Consider the following 27,165-nt stretch of genomic DNA (forward strand, 5'->3'; position numbering starts at 1 on the left):
AATTTCAGTTTTCCTGAGAGCCTCCCTCACCCAAAATAACTCGCCGAACAAATTAAAACATGCGTCCATTCATTTTAAATCCCAGGTTACTTTTTTGTAACCACTTACAAAAATAATTTTTGTAAAACGTTTATTAGGAGTGAATATACTTCAAGTAATAGCACAGCCATTGGAATCCACTCTGAAAGAGGTACACACGTATAAATCTACTGATACAAAGAAGAAAAGATTTTATTTTATTCGTTGCTCTGTTCTGTGGAAATAGGCAGCCCTACATTTCCCAAGTTGACCTAAAGAATTCCTGTCAATACCTGTGGCTGCCAAACATATGCACTATGATGCAATTTTTATAACAGGAAAGGTCCTCTACACATTTTTTGCACACACAGTGCACTAGGTTCAGGATATACAGTCCTGTGGAACAAACATACTCTCTGGAGTGTTCTGTCAGCATGTGTAATTCCGGTCAGATGTTAACCTTGCTGAATATAACAAAATGAGTTACTTTAAATACACACACATACACAGATATATACGCACACACGCATGCACGTATATACACTTGATTTACATTTTTACAGTTTATATATCCCAACTTTTCAGTGTCTTTGCTGCCAGTATGCACACAGATAAAAGAAAACATTAATGTGGATTAAGGTACTAAGAATTTATCAACATCAAACCACCAGTGTTTTGCCTTCTACCCTTCTGAACTGTAGTCAATAGATCTAAATATTTTACTGCACCCTGGCCAATTCATTGTTTGATGTTTAAAAACTCACCCAGAATCAAAGAAAATTTATTAAATTTCAGCCCCCAAATGAGATACTATTAGCTTTGAAAGTCAAGTTTAACTGCGATATTGATGATTCTCTTTTTTCTGTGACAAAATTCACAAGGGAAATCCCTGTGTCAAAGTACAAAAGCAGATTGCTAATACTACGGGGGGAAAAACAATGTATAAGCAATGTAGGTATAATACACACACAATACAGACAGTGGAAGTCCTTTTAACCCTATTAGTTTCAAACTCTCCATTTCAGTATCAGGGCCTGACACTGAACAATAAAAAGGCAAAAGACAATTGTTGTAAATATATGTCGTTAATGCCACTGCACCAGAAAACTACACATTAGCGCCTTAAAGAGTATGATATTTGATATGAAGACCGACAATAAAAAAAAAACCCAAAACTTTTCATGTTTGTAGGTAGTTAGATCATAAAGAGTGAATCTCATTACCCACATGCATACTAAGAAACAGAACACAAAGCTAGTTTTCCTTTGAAAAATACAGGAAAAAATTGTAAGAACAAAAGACTGGGTACATACTGTGCAAATAACATTGTTTCACTAAAAGTGGAAACAGCCTTCAAGCTGGCTACCTATTCAAGGAATGGAAAGCTATAATGGCCATGCTTGCATGGAATCCGGCTGGATAGGCTGTACATATAAGAAATCTTAATTAAGAACTAAATTCATCACTTCCTGGCTATTTCCTTTTTGAGATCCAGAAAGCTAATGACAGGAGCTGAGAGACTGTGATTATTTCCTAATTCTCTAAGAAAGTAAGCATGGTACTCACACAGAATCACATACACATACAGGCAAAAGTAATTTTATCGAAAAAAAGGTTGGGGGGGGGGGGTTTGGCAGCTTGACAGGGAGGAAAACCATCCTACATAGTTAAGCTTTATGATGCAAGTTTCAGAGGGTTTTTTTGTATTTAATGACACTGGTTTTTTCTCCACATGAAATCTAAAGCAAGACTATTTTATCTCAGAGGTCTTCTTAGGCTAGAGACCTAATGCTATAATCTAAAAAACCTTATCAGCTAATCAGGCTTACTGCAATGATTCCAAAAAAAAGTCTAAAACCAGTTCCATTTCCATGTACTAAAAATTTAATAGAGGGGAAAAAAATATATAAATGTATCTATATTCAATGCTAGTGAAGATTTTGACTATTTCTGATTTTGAAAAATGTAATTTTGGCTAAGACTGTGAAAAGTTGCAAATGATTTTATATGGAGCATAGTTAAGTACTGTGACAGCGGGCTGGCTGCTAAGTATGCTCTTTAGATTTTCCAGTTTAGCCTTTGTGGTGGTTTAACCCCAGCTGGTAAAGAAAATTAACTCTATCCCAGCTGAAACCAGGGCAGCCTTAAATAAATACCATCTGAAAAGAGGCAAAAGCACAAAGAGATCCACACAACTGTACTACAAAACTCAAAACATTTTCAAACAAAGAAGCACAGTGACTTATGACAGTGTTTAACTTTTTAATTAATTTAGAGAGCAAGACAGAAGACAACACTATAGCCAAGCAATTTAAAATCAATAAAGTACTGATTAATTCAGATCAAAGCTGAAACCGAATAATAAACTGAAGTTACATTATTGACTGAACCAAGGAGTACAATTTGATGGGCTAATTCTACATGTCCAAAAATGATCTTCAAAATTCTCTGCTGATCAGAGGTAACAATAGTTTAGTCTATAGTCCATTTTTGTGCTCACTTCTTTGTTTTGCCTCTGCACAGTTTGAGCTGCTATGTCCAGTTATGCCCATAGAGATACGGTACTAAATGCTAACAAGTTGTAAATGGTACTGAGATGTGCTTACCCCTCCCTCTCTCTTTGTCCCATTACTGACTGGTAAAAAACCCCTGAGATATTAGTTCCTTATTTTGGTCCTGATTCAATGCTTTCTTAGGGTGAAAAGGTAAGATTATTTATGTATATAAAATTCATTATGTAAACTATATAGGAGAACTTTTTGTAAGTTCAAAGTTCACTGATTCTACATAAAAAACATTACTTAGAAAGTAAGAGACTGTGGGCTTATTTTACTTTCATTTCCTATTTTTAATAGCGTATCACCTACAGTTTAAACAATGGAACAAAAAATACAACGATGCAGTGATTTCACAATAAGTAAATTCAAACTGATTTAGTCTGCTTGACTTCAAGATGACCATAGTGCTGAGAAAACAGAAGCTACAAATGTTATGCAAACCATTTTAAAAGAGTGCACACAAGATGGTTTCTGCCACACCGTTATGTTTTGCTTGTGTCATACAATTAATAAAAATATTTTCAGAACTTCTTAAAATAGAAGGAGACAGTTTGAATACAAACCCCATCTTAATCTTAACCAAAGTCTTGCAAACATGTGGCTGATTTAGCTGCATAATGTCCATACCTCCAGGGCAGCATGTGGGATGGAGGCCGTATTGCACAAAACAAGGAGATGCACATCTACTGAACATGGTCCTTTGCCTTCCTTGATGAGAAGCACTTAAAACAGAAATAAGTTACATAGTAACTCATTTGAATGGGCAAGTCTTTGTTACAGTGGCACAAATGATCATGGATCTAAGGAGAACAATAAAAAAGTATACACATTGGTGTAAAGAATTAAACTGTCATGAACACTTCCTAATTTTGTAATGTTTAATTGTGAATCATTGATGTTCTCTTACTCTATACTAAAAAATACAAGGGAATGCACATGAAGGAATCTGCACCAACAATAGTATTGAATAGCACTGATAACTGTAGTTCTTCAATTAAGTTGCCAATACAGATGATCTTTCTAAGAATATATCCATACCCAGCCATTCCAGAGTACGGGCTCTCTGGAAAACAGTGATCACAGTTGAAGTGTTAGCCCTTTAAGGCAATACAGACCTCGTAAGATCTGCCAAAGTATTTGGCATGTGTCACATCCAAGGAAGTATATACTAAAGCACCTTGTCAGAACCAAGAGACAATCGGTTAATATCAGTGCCTATAAACACCAGAGTCTGAATCTGCTCTCAAGAAATGTATATTCATCTTATTGAAAGAGGGCCTGCCTATATGATCAGCGACCCGATTTTTTTCATCACGATGTTTCAGCAATCAAGGATCATTGCACAAGCAGAGAGACTGCCTGTGACAATACTGCATTGCTTAAATTGCTGAAAACTGAAGGTGCTTTAAGTCAAACGTCAGAAAACTGGAAAACTATAGCCACAATTAGAAAGTGAAACAGGTGAGGAATGATGCTGGGAACAAAGCCAGTCAACTGAACTGGGGGGTGGGGTGGGGGCAGTGAAACAAAACGCCACCAAACCCTCAAACTCCTTTTTTCCCTCTTTTTTCCTTTTTTTTTTCCCCAAGACCACCAAACTGAACTACACCAAATTGCAACATATCTTACTTAGACAAAATACTGCCTCATAGAAGCGAAAGGAAGCTATATAGTACAGTTTAATAGATACTTGTTATATGGCTATCACAGTTAGGTTTGAGTACTCATTAAAGGCCAGCAGATTGTTGCATACTTTCATCAAAAGAAGGAATACATCCTCACACCCAAGGGTCTGACTTCTGTTGATAGCGGAGGTTTTAAATAGCATTTGCATATACCCTACTGCAGGTAGCCATACATGAATGCAATTAGGTATACCAATATTTCACTTAATTTAAAATCTACTAAAAATTTCTGTATTAGCATACAGCTTTACTGACTATCCTTTTTGATTACTGCCATACAATCTGCATTTAATGACAATACAAGCCATTTCAAAGGTGGATTTTAAAAGAAAATTAATTACTGCATAACAGCTTTTATGTAAGGAGATGTATCTCAAAACTGATGCTTTGGGTATGCTTGGCTTTTTTTTCTTTTTTTTTTTTTTTTTTTTTTTTTTTCTTTCTCTCTCAAAGACTAGTCGAGATTCTGGAAATTAATTTTCAGAGTCGAATACCATCCCAGGCTTACCTATAATTCAAGCCTTCTCGTATTACTACACACACACACACTACACGCTCTGTTGAGTAAGATGTTAATTTGATCCAGAGTTGTTTTTTGCAAACATTGACCACTGCACCTAAGCTTTGCTGTAGTTGCAGGACGTGCACTATAATACATCCCCTATGAATGGATTTAAGTAACCTTGGGCTGAAAATGAACCTGTGTCTGGAGAAAATAACAGTTAATGTATTCAGTAATTCCACAATTCTCAAAAAAAAGGATTTGTTTCTTACTGAATACTTACAAATACAAAAGTATTCAGCCTTTAAAAGAAAACAAACAACAAAAGACAAGACAAATGCACCATGAAATTAGTTATTTAGATATGTCTAAAACTAAAAACAGTTATGCACATGGATATGACATTCGGCAATGTCTTATCTTTAGTTTGTCAAGGTTTTTAAATCCCATTTGAGCTGGAGTACCATTTTTAGCTTGGCTAGGTCAGAATGACACTGAACAATATGAGTGATGACACACTAGACAGCTATATGGACAGAGTTGTCATCAGCAAGCCAGCTGTGCTAACACCTGTATGTCCTGCACAACTGATCTTTAGGAACAAGGATCAAGAAAGTCAGATTACTAGAGGGGAGAAACAAAAGTCATTCACAAAACACTGAAATGAAGAGGTGCTGATCTGAAATAGAGAAGAAAAAAAGGTAATGTTTTTACTTCACTTTTCTTCTTACCACAGAGAAATAATAGCTTGTTTCCTACTATAAACTTCTTACAGCAATCATTTAGAATTTTAGTATTGTATTTGGGTTTCTTTGTGATTTTACTGCATGTACACATACCCACTGTTTCAATAAGCTTGTGAAAAGGCCAGTTTAGAACAACCAAGGATCACAGCAATGAACAGAATCTGAGCGTACACACAAGCAGACTTCACCTGCTAATGTGTCTAAACACATAGAACCACCAGCTCCAGGAGCGACATCAGGCTAGGGAAAAAATGTCAAGTTGAAATCTAAAACAAGAGCTTTAAAATCATTGTTAACTAAATAATACCACAGACTATAAATCCCAGTTAATTGAGAGAAATGTGGCTGAGCACTACACCTAAAAGAAGCAGGTTACATCTGTTGAAGTCTGATCGTGGCAGCTAACCTAAGCCTCGTAACTGTTCTGTTTTTTCAAGCCCTGATCAATTTGTGGTCTCCTTGCTGAAACTAACAATGCCACTTACACTGTGTGCTTGCTGTTACTGACGTAGTCACTTGTATATGGACTTAAACCTATTGTAAATTAATTTATTGCAGGCCATAAAACAACCATCATTTAAAAAAAGCATTTTATTGCTATGGACCACATCAGAAATAGCAAGCTAATGCTACGATGTTACTAATCCTCAAGTCTTCAATGGTCTCACCCCACATCCAGCTGTCTCTCTGTCCTGTATTAAAAACATCATCAAATTGGGTAAAGAAAAATAGTTTTGTCTTTGTATTTTGCATGTGAGTAACAGTCATACAGTGTTCAGATTTCTTTTCAGCTGATAGAACTGTGGGGCCCATACCTCATGCATGGCCACTTTAGGGACATTTTGGAGAAGGCAACAAGGGTGGGAGGGGAGCAGCGGTGAGGCAATGAAACACAATGGTGGAAGGATTTCAAGGCATGACTGCTGACAAGTCTGCATGGAAGCTGTTCTGCCAGCTGGCGTATGAACCTTTCAATCAGCAGAAATGAAGTGCATTACAGAAGTGGATAAAGAAGAATTTTTCAGATCAAGTGCCAAAAATAAGAAGGGCCGTACTGGATCGGTGCTTTAATCCCTGAACTGTCCCAGAATGTCAGAATGAGTAGGTTGCTAACTAGTACAGGGAAAAAGATTTTTGAGGGGAGGAATCTCCTCATTTTTACTGACTTCTTATTACAGCTTATCAGCCTCCTAGACCAGTGGGTAACAGTCTAAGCTTGTGAAGACACAGTTATTTTATTAACCCGTTAAAATGGCCAAATCTTAGGCGGCTGGGGCTGGGACAGGCTGAAAACCCTGCCAGCCCATAAGGCTTGTCAAGACTTTACCAGTTAAAGAGTACAACAGGAATCTGAAACCATTTTCTGTCTCTGTTTAGGCTTACTTACCTGAATGCCTGCCCATGGTGGTGTTTTGCACACGTGGAGTTTAGAAAGAAAGGATGCAGGGAGGCTGGGCGGTTACAGCGCTGCAGGGGTGCGGGTGCCCAGGCGCCAGCAGCGGGGGGCTGCAAGGTGGCCTCTGCGGGGGGCAGCCAGGGCTGCCCCAAGGCTCCTCAGCTGGCCCCAACAGACCCACCGCAGGGCATGCCGAGCCCCGCAGCCAAGACAGGGGCCTCCCCGTGAAAACATCTTTAAGAAAGGGCAAGAACCAGCACACAGGCTGAGGAAGAGGGAAGAAAAAGAGCAAGAAGCAGCCCTGCAGGCACCAGTCCCAGCAGCAGTGAGGTGCGGGGGCAAGCGCTTGAGGCACCAGATCAGGTATTTCCCCGAAGCTGAGAGGACCATGCTGGAGCACATGTCCACGCTGTAGCCTGTGGAGGACCTCACGCCAGAGCAGGTATTCTGGAAGGACTGCAGCCCATGTGGAAAGCACACACCAGAGCAGGGAAACAGCCAGTCGCCATGGGCTGGACTGCTACCCCCTTCCCCTCATCCATCCTGCGCTTCAGGGCATGGGCAGAGGGGTTGGGAGCAAAGCTGAGCCTAAAAGGCAGGAGGATGCTGATTTTTTTTCTTTCTTTCCCACTATATAAATCTATTTTAATAATACGCTAAAATAACATTCCCCAAGTCAACTCTGTCCTACCTGTGACAGTACCCAGTCTGCAGTCTCCTCATCTGTATCCCAAAGCACAAGCTTTCTCATCCTCTTTCGCCCCCCTTGCCCTGTTGAGGGGGGAGTGAGAGCAGCGGGGTGGACGGCTGGCTGCTGGCCAAGGCTAACCCACCACCGACACTCAAACTGAGAAGCGATACAAAGGGAAGGCTGAAGATTTTAGCAGAGATCGTGTAAAATCATTTCTTCCACTGATGGGACTACCATAACTATTAAGTCATTAATTACACATGTTAAAGAATCTAGCTGAATAAAACTAACAGATTTAATGTCTCTTACAGTTTATGCAAATGTGATATTAACAAGTACAGAAAAAAATTAAATATAGTTTATCAACAAGTATAACATTGGTATATTTATAACAAAATTCCTCTCAAATATCTTGAGAAGGTGTTTCAAGAAATAATTTATTTTTCACACATAAAAAAAGGACTGCAGATGGGTTTTAAAATAAGACATGTACTTAAATGCTTTCTCTCTTGATGAGAAGACTGTTTAGGAAAACCCTTTTATGTTTGAACTTCAATCAGAACAAATTTGTTCTAAGAACTCTTCTAGTAAAAATTAATTTATTTTTGTTACCATTTTGCATCTTACATTGGGCTGCTTTTTTTTTTTTAAAAAGGAATTGTTCAAGTTATGGACACAAGTTCTCTTAAGTAGCCAATGTTTAAACCTGTTCTACTTTGCTACGCTTTTTCAGTTTAAGGCTATCTAATAGATTCTAGGGAAGAAAAAAATGAAAAAAATTGCATGTACTTTCCAAACCTAGATTTTACAAAAATCCAGCTATTACCTTTTGGTCTTTAATATTGTAAGAATAAAACTGAACCAAAACAAAATCTTCCTGAGATAACTTTGTTTGCCCTTGGTGGTATATTTTTTTTACTATTATTTGGAAAAACATTCACGTTGCACTTTGAAATTCATCATTTAGATGGTATAAACCCCCAAAATATCTCCTGTTTTAATGGTATAAGGAAACTGTCTGCAAACAGCCTAGCTCCAGGAGTCAGATGAAGATAGCTAACATGACAAGACCCCTCAGGATGACACAAAAACTATCTATCTAGACACTATCTTGCAGACTATGAAGGATATGGAACTAGTTGCTGAAGCTGTTTCCTCTCTTAGCATAGCGCATGCTCCAGTTCTTCAACACTTATGCTTCACAAATATTCATGATGATTTAAAAAGGTGGCTCTGTAATGGCCTTAAAAGAGTAATTCCGGGCACGAGCCCGCCCGAGCACTTGTTGACGCAGCCAGTCGTGTGACACTAGATTTTCCATCCGGTCACTGGGGGGCAGTAGGTGCCGTAAATGATCCCTTAACTGGCGCTGTATTGGAAGCGTGCACAGAGGTGATCTCCCACAGCTCTGCTTCTTTTTGCTTTGTTTGCTGAATGTTACAGCCAAGTATACCCAAAGGCAGATGATCTAGTACCTACATTGCTGCCTTCTGGAATTCTTGCACTGATAGAGTACAGAGAAGAACGAGGTCACTTTAATGGCTATCAGTGTACACCGTCTTATCCGGAGCCTAACTAAGATTACTACGGATGTCTGTAAAATCCCTCTGAGCTCTACAGGCAAAAATTTAGCATTATGCATTGACAGCACAGATCCTACAAGTGATGCAGTGGAATTTTGCAGATATGTGCTCATGAATACATCAATGTAGAATAACGACAATGTTCAATTTCAAACTCTTATAAACATATCTGCAGCTAATAGTAATACTTTTTCAACTCCAGATGATTCTGAACTTACTTTTTTTTTTTTCTTTTGATTCCTTTTTTGAAAGCAAAAGCAGTTCCCAGAATTTCTACAGGGGAAAAGGCAGGCCTGTGGTTCCTTTACTAGTATTTTGTCTACTGCATCATGTTCTGATTTTTCACTGTGTAAGAAAACCTTTAAGAAAAACAGTGTAAACTTGATGGTTTACACGTAAGCCATGCTTATGTTAGATAATTAACTACCATTATGATGTAGGGTTCAGATATATCCCAAAGATAGATCAAGATTTTTCCTTTGTTCTTATAGAAGAAATGATGTGCCAAGTTATGAATTATTTACAATCAATTATTTTTAGTTCCTGCTGAAAGGAGCATCCTGACATTTCTAACTCAGGTTTTTCTCATTCTTTAGGCTGACAAACCAGAAAGGATAGATTACTCTGCTACTCAATAATAAGCTATTTGGGCCTAACAACTATGTACACCAAGAACTAAGAAGCAGATGTGGTAACTAAAATTCCTAAAGAAAGATGGACATTTCTCAATCCATTCACTGCACCAGGAAGATTAGTACTAAGCAAATGACCTTGCCTATAACCCTTCCCCAAACATTTCAATACTTGTGGATATACAGCACTGCTTTCTAAATCTAAACGTAAACTTGCAATGCAGAACAGTAAATTCTCAAGGCCAAGGACATTACATTCATATGTTACTGCAAAACACAGCACTTCCTGCATTAAATGCATTTCCCAATCTGAAAAGAAGCCAGTACGAAAAAGATGGGGACACAAAGGAAGTCATTACTACCAGCACAGTTTGCTGCAGCTAAAACACGCTGTTTAGGTACTGTCACTTTCTGTGAATGTTACAGGAAAGAAAAACTTGAAAAAGGTACCTGAAAATTAACAGCAGCTTTGGTGGACACAGAAACTAAAATAAGGGAATAGATTCCCCTGTTGCTGAGAATTCAAGATGTGATAAGGGAAATGAACACTCCAAGGTAATAAAAACACTTCTTTTGCTCTGCGTTGCTCTAGACTAAACCCAGTTATAAAACAATTGACCACTAGAGCTACAGTTACACTCAGCCCTTTCTCCCAAATAATTAATTAATGTAAACAGCTTTGTTGGACCTTCAAAAATACTATACCAGGGCAAACCAGTACAAGTCAAAGAGACAAACTGAGAGTACTACTTCCATCTTAAAAAGGTTTTAAAATCAGTATCATGAAATTTTTGATTATGGGTTAATACTGTCTTTTCCTTCTTTTATCAATCATGTATCAAAGATTGAAGGAGCATGCACAAAGCCAAAGGTCTTAGGGCCATCACATATATGACCTCACCAGGTGACCTCCACCTGACTCAGTAGAGAGAGTTAACTCAGCAGCAGTTACCCATTGTTTGGAAGATCAGAAATAGTGCCCACTGATTGAGGGAAGGAAGGTGAATTTTGTAGTAAGTTTTATTTCAAAAGTAAGAAGTCCATGTACTACAAAATTGTATTTTATTTCACTAAATATGAGTGGATTTGGAGATGAAAGAAGCTGAAGGTAGAAACTTAAACGCTAAGAAAAGGCAGTTGCTTTACAACAACTTATATTCCACTCCTTCCCTGAGAATAAGCGGTTGTAAAACCCTTATGGTGTTTGCATATACAAATGCAGAGAGAAACCCTCAAATTCTTACCTTATGAAGAGCGGCTTCCACAGATCTCATATGACTAATAATCAATTCTTTGTCTCTATTAAAAGAGGGGGAGGGGGGGGAAACAGAGTAGTTAATAGAACTGAAGCTCTACTGATGTAGAAATTAATTTTCTGCTACTTTAAAACCATCATGTCTTTAAAAATAATTGTTGATAACTCAGACTCGTGTTTGTATCTCTACCTTTTGTATCTCCAGTGTAAACCCTATAAGGTAGCTCATGGACTACTGTTTGGCATGTTTCTATATGAAAGATGTTTCTGTTTGGGTAAGCAATTAAACTAGCTGTATTTACAGGCAAACCAATGAACAACTACCATCTTCTTGGAGAAGAAACTGCAACCTTGGATAAAAGGGGCATGCTGAATAACCCAGACTACCAGGAAGAGATTACATTCTCATGCTGGAAAACACTGACAAATTCCAGTTTTTACCAATTATATGGGCTTAACAACTATGCACTTATATGCATCTAAGTCTTCCTGTCTTTTCTAAACCCAAACATTCCACAGGTCCATCTCCAAAAGAAGTCTAGTCAAGGATCCTATCATTACAAAACAGAAGTTTGGAAAATTAAATACTATCCTCATGAGTTTTTGTAAGTTAGGGCTTCAGTAAGAAAGACAGCTTTGATCAGTTCTGCTTCCACAAAAAAACCTTGGTCTCATCCAATGCATTGACAGAAACAGAATTAAAGTTGCATAATACCATAAGACTATGGAGAACAGGACAATGTGACCAACAAAACAACACAGGAAATCAAGTGGAAACCATGCCAGAAAAGCTAACACACCTTAATATTCCAGGACTGTCTTTTACCTTGCCAGCTATGTGAATATTTTGTTCGAGCTCTTACAGTTCCTAAAACAAATGTAATAGAAACACAGAATCATTTAGGTTGGAAAACATCTTTAACATCATTGAATCCAACCGTTAACCTAGCACTGTCAAGTCCACCACTAAACCATGTCCCTAAGCACCACATCTACATGTCTTTTAACTAGCTCCAGGTACCGTGACTCAACCTCTACCCTGGGCAGCCTGTTCCAATGCTTGACCACCCTTTCAGTGAATAAGTTTTTCCTAATATCCAGTCTAAACCTCCCCTGGCACAACTTGAGGCCATTTGCTCTTAGTCCTATCACTTGCTACTTGGGAGAACAGATGGACACCCACCTTGCTGCAACCTCCTTTCAGGTAGTTCTAGAGAGCTATAAGGTCTCCCCTCAGTCTCCTTTTCTCCAGTCAAAACCATGGCATTCTGCCTGGAATAACTGCTGCTTCTTCATTTTTTGATTCATACGACCCTAGCAGCAAATACCAAAAGTTGACCCTAAAAGTAGGACTGGCTTTTACACTCCTAGTAAAGCTGTCAGAGATTTTTCTCTTTTCTCCTGCCTTTCTTTGGACTAGATTGATAGGAACATGCTGTTCACCTTCTCTGTTGGCCTCATTTATGTAGTGACTGCTATTTCTCTGGGTGAAGTCAGTTCTAGAGAGCCAGTTCAACACCATTAATTTCAAAGTTAGTTACTGACAGAAAAGCCAGTCTTTTCCTCGCATACTCTCAAATGTTCACCATAAAAAGGAAAGTATCTTTAGATGGAATTTTGGATCCAGGTTAATAGGTGGTTCCCAGGTTCTTATTTTTGTGAACAGAAAGACCTCTGACTATGGTAGATTTATTACCTTAAAAAACATCTTCAAATAGAAGTCTGGTAATATTTATTTATAGCACCTAGGAAAATAGCTTTAAAAATTAATCTATTGCACCTCTACATGCCAGGATCCACATTTAGTTCACTGTATTTCATATATTCATCAACTGCTACACGTGTAAGGGAAATTGGAATTGGATCATAGAAGTATTCTCTGGGATTATTATCCAGAAATGTAGTTCAGGCATGAGGAACATGCTTTACATCATTTTTTATACAATAGCTGGGGTGAAGGTTTCGTAGGGGATTTCTGTATAGCAGAAAAATGACAAAAGGCTACTAAATTTCTGTCAAGTTCACTATCAGACACTTTTATTAATACTGCTTCCTACTCTGGAGGAAAGTGGAACAGAACTGCTGGCAACCACTGCAAGAAAATCAAGATAGCCATTCTCAGAATGAGCCAGCTATCTTGCTATCCTTTGAAGATGTACAAAAGATTATGAAAAAACTTGAAAGACACCCATTTATTCCTTATAACCACTCAGGTTAAGGAAAAGGCATTAAAATAAGATTTTCTGGACAAAAGTAAAGTGTATTTCACCTATTTTGCTTATATTTCCGAAGAGGAAAAAAAAAGACATTTGTTATGAAGACTTGGTAGAACAATAAATGGTATGGGTTTTTTCTTTGTCAATACTCAACTTCTATACACAGAAATAAAGGCAGTTTTAAAACCACTTCACATTAAAATAACCTCTTCTGAATATACGAAGGGCCACAGGCAATGATCTTTACTAGAGTGCATAAAACAGGTTCGGGCAGGGTGAAAAGGGGCAAGCTTTCCAGAACAAATCCTTCTTCAGGTGACATCTGTATTAATACACTCATACCAAATAAGATTTATCATTTTAATTAGCATTAATTAAACATTTCACTGGTAACTATATGAATTATATTACTTCACTTGTGCATAAAACCCTTAAAGCTTCCAAGCTATTGTTCTTCAGAGGTCAAATGTATCCCAGGCCTAATGAGAAATTTTAATTTTAAATTAAACTTACTGTAAATCTTAGCCATGGACCAACAATATTCAAAGTATGTGCTACAACAAGTGTAATGGATAAAAAGATAAATCTTTGCAGACTGTGTTATCTGACTTTATGACTGTAAAAGGATAGTAGTAATCTCATTCAAGTCAATGGAACATCTTTTGACTACCAATCTTTTCACGATTGGTCCCTGAACACATTTCCTTCCACACTCCAGGTAATGGTATAAAAAGGCACAGGTTTTACATCAAATCCAAAATTCTCTGAAACCAGCTGTAAGATCTATCCACAGATTGACTAGGTCCAAAATGGGTTTCAGCCCATTCTGTATTTATTATAAATAAATTTTATCTCTCTATAAAAAGTGACACGGAAATAGAAAAAACAAGCAATCATTTCTTAAATAAACAGAGCGCTAGAGATCTGCCAAAAAGATGGTTGTCAAATCACTAATTGGCAAAAAATTAAAAATGCCCATGCTATTTCAGGACCCAAAATTTAAAGCACTACGATGGGCTAACTACAGAAAACATAGCATCTAGTATCTTGAACTAACAGTTTTCTTTTTAGAAGACTATCACTGAATTTCAAAGAGAGACAGATGTACTTTTGTTTTCCAGCATTACATTAGCCAGGGCTAAAACCCTGTGCATGAAAGTAAGAATTGATCTTTTGTCTGTTTTAAGTGATCTCCCCAAGGTCCCAGCGCTCACTTCGCTGCCATGCAGAGGGCACTCTCTGCATCACGGATGCTCTCTTTCAGTCCACGCTTGTCCTGCTCCAGCTGGGCAAGAAGTCTATTGAGCTGACGCAGAGATTGATCTTTTCTTCTCAGCTCTGTCTCTGCCTTGGAGAGTCTCTGCAAGCAGACAGAAAGCAGAGTTACTTGTCAGCCCAAATAATTAACTTCAATTTATGCCACAGGCTATTAAACAAAGTGGAAAACAGACTGACTGTGAAGTAGATTTGGACCATTACATACTAAGGTTTTATGAATTCTCCAGCAAAAACATTACAACTCAGGACACACGCCCCCGTTATAGTATATTTCCTATGTACAAGTATGTTTATAAAATAAAGTGATTTGTTGATCAACAGAACATATGTAACAAAATACTCTCAAAACTTAATTTAAAATGAAAACTAAAGAAAAGAATTCACAAGTAAAGAAAGAGAATAAACGAAGTAGCATTTATTTAAATACTCTCCGTTATTCAGAAATTTCAGGATTAAAAAAAGAATCTAACATTCTTGTTAGTGCATTAAGCACAGTTTTGCTGTAATTCTTGCTAAGAATAAATCACTATTTTGTGGAGCTTTCACTATTTTATTGTAAGTTTTCCAATATGCAAAATACTACATGTATATTTTTTTAATGTTTCTCTCCAGCTTAGAATTAACACAACATGCTTTAAATCAATTCAGATTAATCCAATAGATGACAAATAGCACACAAAACTAATTAATACAGAACACAGCTAGTTGCTACTCCTTTCTGCTGGGATAAATCAATACTTTTATAGACTGGAGTATTAATAATGTGATTTCATAGTTTGTTAAATGTGTATTTTACTTACAGCTGTTAATTGCCTTTTTAGAAAGAAATTATAATTTGTGGCTAATACACATTCTTTTACAAAATGCAAATTCCCTGAGAGATTCTAAACCAAGACAGAAGGATACAGAAGGCTGCACAGTTGCAAGACTGAGCTCTTGCACCTTGTTTTTAAGATTTATAGATATATTTTCTGCTTAAGTTCTAAGAATGCGCTGCATAATTTGTACTCAGGAGGACTTGACCTGAATGTAGAACACGGAGAACATATATTATGCTGCAGATATGTATTAAGAACAGTATATACAAAAGGCTGATGGAAATTTAGAGGCCACTGAAAACTCAACTAACCTGAAAAAGCTTCAGGCCTAGCCAAGAGTCAAAGGCACTTCAAGAAACAGTATGCTAGAGAAAATTTCCCTAAAATAACAAAGAACACAATAACACTGCATAATCCTACAAAATAAACTGAAATCTGTGGATTGGCATATGTTTTCTTCAAACTGTTCTGAAGACAAAAAAGCAACCAGTTATTTCAACAGTGTGATTGGATCGAAGGTACAGCACCACTACCCAAACTCCCTGTTCAGCAATTTACAAAATCCAGGCTGAGATTAATCACTGTGGTAAGAAAAAAAAAAAAAATCAGGAGTTTATTTAAGAAACTCTACCTCTCAGAAATGTTAATATTTGTCTTGCTCAAATTACTGCAGGTTGAATAACTCTCTTCTGCCTCTCATGTCATTATTTTCAATGAAGAATGCTATTTTTCATCTAAGAAAAGAGAAATGCACAGATCTCATTCTTCCACTGCATTATTAGCATAAAGATACCCAAAACTAAAGTGCTGTTTTCAGAAATTCTACCCTAATGCCACTAGCAGCTATCAAAGCTTTGCCTGAAGAGATGAATTTGTGAATTGTCAGATTTTCAGAAAAGTTTTTTCCAAAAAACCCTGATGTGGATTAGCAAGGATAAACAGAGTTGTCTTTTAATTTAAGAACAAAGAATATTACCTTCTTCCATTTACTGTGTTTATGTTTGTTTTAGGCTAAGTCAGCACTGAGGGAACAGCTTTGGAAACAGAGTCGAGTTGTCCTGTCCCCCTCCTGCCCACACCCCACCCACTCCCACCCCACCCCACCCCTCCTTTTCCCATCTTTTGGCAAACAAAATTTATTGAACAGAGAACTATTGTCTCTGGTGACAATGCTCTGTCCACCCCACTTTCCCATCTGACTGGAAAATCTGTTTTTAAGATGCAGCCACAGGTCTGAGCTCTGGACGATACAGAATACATAATTCTGCTAGTATTTTGATGCAAGCAACTTCAGATGTAGAGACTGCTGGAACAGAGTCTAGCTCCAAGATGCTTGTGGTCTAAAAGAGTGATGACAGACAGGACAATAGAAATATTATGCACATTTATTTCATTTTCATTAGCTAGCTATCATTCTACAGAGGCTGAAGAGTTGTCTGCTCCCACATAAAGGTTTCATCACTGACCACAAATGGTGGAGACCCTCTAGGTGTCAAAATCTTACGGGAACCACTAACTAATCTTGCTTACCAATTGCAATTAATGAGGCAATAAAAGGCATGAAAGCATGAAGCCTAAACTCTTTCAGAGGCACAGCCAGCAATCTACACTAGCTAGTGACGAAGCAATATACAAGTGATTAAATCAAGTATCTCACTGAACAGCTGCTTTATTACATACAAGTCTTTCACTATTATTTACAGAAAACTCCAAAGGACTCAGAATTTACCTATCAATAATAAACCAATATCCAGGCAAAACGTAAACTGATTTTAGCGCTCTCAAAAGTAGTTCAGCATTCACTTGAAGCTCCTTGCTACTGTGGGTTAAAGTCAAGCCTTGGAAATTGCTCAACTACAGTGTGGAGCATTCTAAAGTAATGGCTGCTAAGCCTCTCTTTTTTCCTTCTTCAGATTGATCTAATTAAAACCCTTGATAAACTTTATGGACTCTAATATTTCCAGCTGAGTGACTGAAACCAAGAGGGTGTGCCTCAAGGCAGCAAGGCAACAATGATAAGCAGCAGGTTAGCCACTAATTTCTCAGCCAGGGTAGATTGTGAAAGTGTGATGTTCTGATATCCAAGAAAGTGTTCAGGAGAGAATAGGATAAATCAAGTTTAATAACTCTGCTCCTAATTGTTCCCTCAATGCTCTACTCTAATTACTTGGAGAACTCTCCTGACTGTCACCTGATATTAAGTTGTTGGAGGCTGAGTGTGGAGCAGTGAGATAATCAATAAACATTTAGTGGGGAGAAGAATGAAGATCCCGTTAAGCAGTGGGAACCTGCAGCACCCAAAGCCCTTCTGCTCATGAGAAAACCTGTGGGAGAGCCATAGTGATTGCAAAGCAATAATCCAAAGCACTGGTTTTAGGCCTTGAGGCCTTTAGGCAACAGTACTTTTGAGAAAAAAAGGTTAACACGGTCACCCTAATTACAGCCCATTTTCACATTCTTCATATATAAGCTAAGACAAGCCAATTAGGTAGAAAGGAAGATAAGGGAAATTTTATTTGTATACTAATTAAACCCCTGATGAAATTAAAGGAAAAACATACAGCTCTGTAATTGTGTCTGAGAAAGGTCACTTCAGGTTCAGTTATCAGAAAAGCACAGCCTTGAGATATTTCACTTAATCCACAATATAGCCCTTATTTTGCCCCCCAGGTCTGAGTATTTACAAAAATAAGAAAATTTCAAAACCTGATAATACATTTATCTTTAAATGTTTTCTGTGGACAATTACAACCATTAGAAAGTTGAGGCTAAATATGATAAGAATGAAGGTTTTAAAAACCTACTATGTCTGCACATAGTTCTGTGAAGATGCTGAGCTTTCACTTTCAAGCACAAGTGATTCTGAACCAACTTAGAAGCCAAACTCCAATTTACTGACATTCTATAAACTGTCAGTTATCTGTTTCGTTCAGATGTTTAGGCATTCAGGTGCTAATTCAGACATCAGTGCACTCCTTCCTCTACACTCCACCAAAATCTCACAGATCAGTTGAGTTTTCATCAGAATCCTTAGGAGTTCCCTTTAGAGATACTTTAAATTTAGGCTTTTCCCACCCCTGCCCCACCCCACCCCCCATAAACTGAGCACGAAAAAACATTTGTTGGAGAGAACAGCAAGTAACTGATAGCACCGAAGAAAAATCTCATTGGATGTCTGTTGGCTGGGTCCTTCCACAGAGAGAGTTAACAAGATTAGGCTTTGCAGTGAGGAATCTCTTCAAAACCAGTTACAAAAATAAATTGAAGTTTAACACTGTCATTCTTTACAGACAAAAAAGCACTCTATTCAAAAGGTAACAGATGGTCAATCATTCTAGACAAATGATGACAGTCATACAGTTTAAATCCCTGCAAAACATGTGCGACACATTTATACTGAGAGCATATTTTCCAAGATCAACTAAGTATATATCGAACTGCTTACTAAATCAGATTTAAATTACACACCCACAACACAGCACTACAAGATACGCAAATAAACTGCACGATGTGTATTATGAACTAATTTGTGAAATGAAAGATTTCACTTTCAGGATGAAGTTTTATAGGTATATTTTTCCATTTATATGCAAAACATTACTTTTAAGAAGAGCTGTACACTGAAAACATCCTGAAATTTGTCCTATACACATAACTAATAAAATTCCACAATGAAAAAATAATACATAGTTTAGCCAGCAATCCATTCCTCCACCACTTGAAACACACTCCTCATTATCCCTGTTGGCAAATATAATCTTCAGGATGGTCTCCGAGTGCCCCTCAAAACACAGCATACAGAAAGATAAAGAAGTCTTGCGTCTTCAAAAGGTCCAAATCCAAAAGGTACAAGAAGTTACACCAATAGTTAATGTCAACTGTATTTTTAGTCTGCATGACTCCAATGCAAACCAAACTACATTAGCTCAAACCACACTGCTGAATTTCCACAGATGTCTTCTGAAAAGAATTCTTACTTACCAAGAACAACTTAAAATGAAACTTCTATAAAAATGGAAGATTAAAAAATCTCAGGGGAAAAAGTTCTGTGGCCAGAAAAACCCACCCATAACTGAGACTTCTCATCAATACGCTAGAAAAAACCCAATACATTTAAGACATATATTTAGACCTATGTCAACAAATAAGATGGATTTACACTTCTCAACTGGAAACCAATCTGCAATATCAACATACTATATCTGGATTCACTGTGAGTTTCACCGTGGCTGCAGTAGTGTCTTAGAACAGTCTGAAATGAGCTCCATGGGGCTTCTGGGCTCTTGTGAAGCTGAGCTAACCTGAGGCTGACCACCCACGACATCCCTTCAATAACAAATGCTTTCACATGCTCTTTAAACTTCTCTAGAAAAAAAAAAAAAGAATACGAGTACTCAAAAGGACATCTGAATGAGCTATACCTGCTTTGTAGAAAAAGCAGTGATTTTTTTTAACCTCTTTGCTACTGGACTCTCATCCTGACAGCAGCAATCTTTTCATATGCTGGCAATCAGAAAGAAAATACCTGATGACTTCTCTGAAGTATGCAATGTAGCATGGAAGCAGTTAAACACAGCTTACAGATCACAGTATACCTAACAAGGTGCAAAATGGTGCAGACTTCATGTCTCTGAAAGTGCTCTGTGTAGTGAGGTCACAGACCAGAAGTGGGCCTACTATGCAGAACAGTAATGCCAACCTGCACAATTATTTTAATAAATAACCAAGAAAATACTAGGGAATAAGGGATACGTGCAGACATATTCTCACATTTCTGACACAATGTCAAAAGCAATTGCTTGTAATTTTTTTATGTAAGAAACCCTCATGATACTGGAGCACAAACTATGCTAATACCAGAACGCTTTAGCCAAATCAGTAGAATAATAAAAAAAAAAGTCAAGCAATCATCTAAAGGCAATTTTAAGTTAAGTGATGGTGGAGGTAGCCCAAAAAGCAGCCGTGATACAGTTACTCTACCAAGATCTAGAATCTAAGTATTAAGTAACTTTTCAATAACAATTTATTCAAGAGTCACTAAATAGATTAGATGGGGAAAATCCATCTTGCAAGAGATTTTTCTTACAAAAGTCATTTGAAATGGTAGGCACTCACATTGTGAAAGTGAACAGCATTACCCATGTGTGTCTAGACAACAGTCCATTTATTGACTGAAGCACAGCTCTCAGACACCAAAGCAAGTTTAGGTACCACAAGCATTTTACCTGCAGTGGTTCAGGCTGGATTACAGTACCTCAAAGACTTAAAGCTAGGTTTAGTATATCTCTGTGTTACAATGCAGACCTATTTCTCAAGAGAAAAATCTATTCTGATCAACAAGAAAGGAATGCATTTTTCAATTGCATTAACTCAAGATGTTCAGCAAAGGATGACTGAAAATGCTTTATAAAGTCAATGAGCTGTGCATGCTTTAAAGTTACTGTCAATTAAAAGAGCTTATTAATTTAAACACTGTACCTATTCTTGAATAATTCCACACTTCTTCCAGAAGATACAACCTATGTTCACAGGTCACTCAGCTTCAATGTAAGTAAACAAAACTTTGAAAGTTGTTATATAAGTAATCACAAAATATAAACTGCTCCCACATAGGCTAGATCCTTATAGACTACTCACATCAGCAAACAAAAGCATCGGTGTTAAAATGTATTAGCCAGGTACACTGCTGCATTTGAAGAGAAACAGAAGTTGAAAAAAGCTGAAGGAAACCCTTTGAAATACCAAGATACACTGGGCCTTCCAGACAAACACTGATCTGACCAGAGATAATAATTAAGCCCTACTTTTAAACAGTATTTTAGGAAATGTCAAAAGTATTTAATAGAATTTATGCACATGATAATAAAAAACTTCTATTATCTTCTGAGCTAAGTGAATTACATTAGTATTACTAGAAAGCCACAGAGAAGGATTATACCACCTTTATGGAATAAAGACAATTCTAGAAAAACTCAAGCTTTATCACTGTAAGTTTTTAAGTGTATTAGAAAACCCCTTGACATTAAGTAAGAATAAATTTTCGGAATCACATGCATGGTGGCATGAGTCATTCACTCCTCATTCACCTCTGACATGCTACCCCAGGCCTGATGTTTCTTTCTTCTCCCTAGAAAAGTTAATTCCTCTCCCACCACAACACCTAACACTGCACAACTGCAGACTAGACAAGATCCAGCCCCGCAGGAGCGGCAGTTTTTCTGTGCTTTGGTAGTATCACACCTTTACATCAGTTACTTAAGCACCACAGAAAAGAAATAATCCTGTTTTTTTCACTGTTACACTTTTTACCCTGACAATACTCCCAGCCTTATACTTGTTACAGTTCCAACATTTCAAAAAGATGGTTTATACCTGGTACTGCAAAAAAGGACTGTTCATAACTCTCTCACATACCTGTATGTGAGGCACCTAACTTTACAGGGAAACTCCAACGCTGCTCTGTAATACTGCTCTCTGCTATAAACAAGCATCTTCAATACTGTTGTCTAATTTTGCTATACATTATCTAATTGTGCACGTTATCACAGTGCAGAAGATAGATACAAACTTTAGACTTTATCTTTACTATGCCTTACAAGCGCTACTGTATCACATGTACATATACAGAAATATAGAAATATGATGACATAACATATTGCACCAGTTTCTTGCATTTCATTATCAGTGATCTGGGTTCAAACCATCTGTCTCTGATCAAGTCCTACTGGTCTTAATGATCTTTCATTATCAGTGACATTTCTAAGCCCAGGAACAGACTACTTCATGTTTCAAAAAAATACTCTTCCACTGAATCTGCATCACTCGATTTGTTTGGAATATTTCTAAATTGTAACAGTTAGTTAATTCAGAAAGAAGTAGAAACAACAGCAATGAAATTATTAACAATGACAATGAAGTATTACTTACAAATTAAATAACTGCAATTTCATTCCCATTGTTTATTTTGAAAGGTATACAATTTGAAGTCAGTGGGAATCTGGACACAGACTAAAAAGTCAGCAGGGACAGGTTAAATCACACAGCATTCTCCTTCAGAACTAAATTTAAGAAACTAGTATTATGGTACACTGGCTGTATGTCTTTACTTCAGACACTGATTCAAAGAGATGAGAATCCTAAAAGTCTCCAGAACAGTTTCAAGACATTTTCTAAATAGAACTTAAGGCTCAGTTCTGAGTAAGAAAATAACACTGTCTATGACCTCAATATACTGGTGGTCCCAGTTGTTTTAGTGCTTCTGGTCACTCTGCAGCAGTTTCTAGGAAGAGGCTGCTGCACAATTCCACCAGAAACTTGCACTTTATTATGAGCGATCATATTAAACAGTTACGGACAATGTCATGTATGTCAGTTTATGCCACCTAAAGTTTTGATCTTTCTTCAGCAAGAGTTTTTAATTTTCTTTAATTAATAAATTGGACAAATTTATTTTAACATGGCACTAACATTAATGTGGGCTTCAGCAGATTTATCACTTTATACAGTTTACAATAAAATATTGCATTCTCCTTCAGAAGAGTTCTGACCAAACCGTACATTTGTATTCAGGTATATGTGTTTCCACAGACAGCTCCAAATGCTGTTTAGTGTATGCATATTTTATTTTAGTATTATGCCAACCACATCCTGCTGCATGAAGTATCTGCAGGGGGAAGAGACGCATACATGATTCTCTTTATCCATTTTACTCTTTAAACCTCCATAAAATAAGAATGAATTGATAAATATGTAATTTCATACTGAAAGGTCTATTCTTTTATACAGGTCACCCCTATCCCTCTCTTCATTAAAAACTGGAGACCAGTCCTCTTAGTAGAAAGTACAGATACAGTAAAACAAAATTTAACTAATATAAAAGGCAACTTCTAACTCATTCTGTGGAAAAAGCATCAAAGATACATTACATACCAATATTCAGCAAGGAGATCAAAGTGCTATGAAGGCATATTGATTGGGTGTCTCCCCTCCCTCTGGATATGCTTTGTGTCATACCAAATACTAACTGAAAGCACAAACCTTAAAGAAAAAATGTTTTTCTGAGCATGCCACACACAGATCCTGAAGCAGACTGACAGCGATAAATCACTGCAACTGTTAAACTGAATTCATATTCTTCACTTTTGGTATGCTTCTGAAGTATAAGACAAAATGGGACCATGACGGTACAGAACTCGGAAAATTGCCTGCTTCATTTACCTACAGAAGCAACAGTAATAAACATGCCTTCTTATCAAACACACTGGGTGATACTACACAACCAATTATTTTGGTAAATTATCATAAACTTTTTTAACAACAATTATTTCTTCGTTCTCACACCTGAGACATTTCCTTGCTTGACAATGCAGTACTATTTATAAATAAAATCTTGGGACTGTCACTTGGAATTGAGAATCTTAAATTCCTAATTTTTAAATTACTTTACTACTTATTGTATTATTCTTGGGGAGATGGGGGCAGGGGGGATGATGACAGATGGACAACAATAAACAAGGTGGGTTTACTTTAGCTGGAAAGTTTTAAAATAATTTTTTTAAGTTCTTCTGAGACAGTAAAGAGACTCATGTAGCAATAAGAACTTCAGTAAGTTTTTCATAAATATATAATGTAAAAGTCAACAGAAAAATTTAAGCAACAAAAAAAATTTCTGTTTGGAGTTTGTTACCTTGCTACAGTGTTGAACAGGTTCCATGCTTTTCATCATTAAAAGAAGATAGCACAGCTATAGATTTTGGAAACTGAAAGTGGTACAAGTTTTGAAAAAACTTGGCCCTTGAAAAATCATTGAATACCTAATGAAAATGGAGTGCTAAATTAAATTTAAAAAAACCAAATTATGTGAAAGATAAGGCATGGCTGCTACAAGCCAAAGCTACATAGAATTACAAAGGGGACCAAAGTGTAAAGGAATGCATCTCTTGCTTTAGCCTTATGTGAGTTAGATACATACTGAATTATATTCCAATACGAAAAAAACCACGAGGACCTAGAGATACCCTTGATAAACAGCAGCAAGAAGTAAATCTGTGTATGAAGGACTTGTATATGAAGAACCTCTATAGCAGAAAGTCCTACACATTGATACCTAAACTACTAGGAAAAACAGCATTTAGAACATTTCTTTAAAAACATCACATGCTGTTTTAAAAAGCTATTGATCCCCTCTGCACATTTCAAGGTAACAAAGTTACTTTGTAGTGGACCCAATAATACAACAAAGATCTCCCAGGCACTGGATTTACCAAGAAGGCTTTCTGAATTTTTGAGTGGAAACTGAAACATCGCTGAAGGTCTTGAAATAACACAGATAAATGGTATGTAAGTACATATGCTTAATAACCACACACTGTAATTACACAATAATCCCATTTTTCTTCCAAATTACATGTCAATAAATCTTTCACTGCACTATAAATTCCAAGGTCATGGACAAAACTGTTTATTAGTATAATTACGATGAAGCAATAAGACCATTAAGCTTTCAGATCCCAATATTGTTCCATTTATTCTCCCCTTCCCCCAAGGAAGGCAAACAGTTCCTGCAAATTGAATACGTAGAAAATATTGGAAGTTACTTTTAAAAGACAATAAAAATCCTCTGGTTCATGCAATTACTTTGTTAAAGTTTTCCTTTTTATTTAATCTTTGATAGAATGTGAGAATTTCTTCTTTTTTACTAGCATGGCGCAGCAAATGGTCAAGATAAAAAGTATCCTCTGAAACAGGCAACATTATTACACTGTAAAATTATAACTACAGTATTCTACACTCTCTGCAGTCATTAATATATTTGACCAAAACCTCAAGGTCTTAGCCATCTGTTGAGAAGTAACACACAGTCCAAATTATTGACTTGTTTCCACATTGGTTTCATTATTCCTGGGCACAATTCTGCCTGTCTTGGTTACTTGCCTTCCTCTGGAAACTAACAGCAGAAGGACACTTCAGTGCATGATTAGTAAAATGACTGTTGAAATCAGACTACTGAATTAAGACTAGCATGATCAAATTTACTCCGTTATTTTCTATAGAAGGGAAAACCTATTCTTACCTGGAAATTAACTCCTGGTCATAATTAGCTTTCAGATTAACAAAAGTTATGTTATGTAATCATGACTTACTCCATTGTTCTACCTCAGTGTTTAAATTACACCCAAATTGTTACAACACTGAAAGCATCTTCCTCAGTTATCTTAAACTCTTCAACACATTAAAAATTAAATACAATTTTTCCTAACATAGGGTTGTCTTTTCTTATTAGATAAATGATGTTTACAACTGACTAGTTTGAACATAAATGTAATAAACTGACAATTCCTTTCACTTTTCTCTCAATGTAAAACAGAATCAGTTTTGGAGATTATTTTATTACTTTCTTACTATACCAAGATAGTAAACAATTTGCCTGACAAAAAAAGCTTGAATAATATTTTTACCACTAACCAATAAAATATTGTGCAGCAAGATAATTTAAAAAATAACAAAAAACATTCTCTTGGTATGAATACATGTTCGATTTCCAACATGAAATCTTAACATTGTTCACATTACAATAAACTATTACTGACATTCAACTTGCAAAATTGGACAAAAGAGCAACTGCTGAGTAATGAAACTAACGCAAAGGTAATGTCAATATCTTTTCAAAACAAGAGCTTCTAATTAAATTATGTGTGACTGATACTGGAAAATTTTGAACTGTTGTACTGAATTTCATGTTAATGCAAACACATTACTAGTTCATAACCACAAATTTTAACTTTTTTTCTTTCTTCTATTTTGCTCTTTACTTACATATTTTCCAGAAAAGTTAATGCAGACCTTCAGCAACTTGGATGTTAGTTGCTTAGTGCCTCATTGATGACTACGGAGCAAATACAATACTTTCCAAAGGCCATGTACTGACCTCAGTCCCTCCAGACTACTCATGCTGATACTGATGAATGTTCTAGGCACAGAACAAAGGAAATACACAGACCTAACTAACAACCTGGCTGGAAATAAGGTAGTTCAGCAAGGAAATGCAGGGATCAATATTCCTAATGAAGTGATCTTTAAAATAGAAACAGAACAGGGCAACCCTTGGATCCTGAATCTTGGAGACTAACCAGAGAAGCAAAGCCAGGAGAGCCATGCACAACATAAACAGCTGCTTTCAAAGTGCTAAACAGAACGGAGTACAATTATTGATCTCCAAGAGAAGATTTAATGCTCAAGTTTGTAATTTTAAAAACAATAAGATAATAATGAAGACAGTAAGACAATGAAACAAACTCACACCATGGACAAACCACAGAAGAGAGAAATTTAAAGTGAATTTTAAGTTTAGGTATCTGAAGCACAGGCTGAGTAACAGTCTGCAGACTTTGGCACAGTCACCTTCTCTTTCCTTCTGTGAAAAGCAGCTCTCAGGTCCAGTCCATCTCTTATTATGTAAAGACAGCAGCTACTAGAAGGAAGCTTGGGAATACTACCCCTTCCCATACACCTAAGTTTAATGTACAATGAATGCATTGCAATCTTTAAACAAGAAAGCACAGATGACCACCTCCAGGGCAAGTCTTTACTTGACCTAACTATCTGAAGACTATCTAGCTAATAAGTTATCAGTAGTGGAAGTTATGTAACAGAACAAGAACAAGGAGGCTTACTTTACAAATAGTGTTAACCCAAACTGAAACACATGACAAAACTGTTTAACCTGTAATTTATTGTGATAAGAAAACATATGACCTCTTGTGACTAACAATAGGGCAGATGGCAATG

General features: G+C 36.8%; 1 protein-coding gene across 3 annotated transcripts in view; it reads right to left on the reverse strand.

Annotated features, from left to right (window-relative positions):
• The window catches only part of CCDC171 (coiled-coil domain containing 171), a 147,309-nt gene that overhangs the window by 43,840 nt on the left and 76,304 nt on the right, over positions 1-27,165 (reverse strand). For all 3 annotated transcript variants that reach the window (XM_040580067.1, XM_040580066.1, XM_040580068.1), the window contains exons 21-22: positions 14,497-14,642; positions 11,056-11,110 (exon numbers count right to left, since the gene is read on the reverse strand). In XM_040580067.1, coding sequence (XP_040436001.1) covers positions 11,056-11,110; positions 14,497-14,642 — 201 coding nt within the window. The remainder of the gene's footprint in view (positions 1-11,055; positions 11,111-14,496; positions 14,643-27,165) is intronic.

The sequence above is a fragment of the Falco naumanni genome, chromosome Z (assembly GCF_017639655.2).
Source record: "Falco naumanni isolate bFalNau1 chromosome Z, bFalNau1.pat, whole genome shotgun sequence".
NCBI classification, from domain to species: Eukaryota; Metazoa; Chordata; class Aves; order Falconiformes; family Falconidae; genus Falco; species Falco naumanni.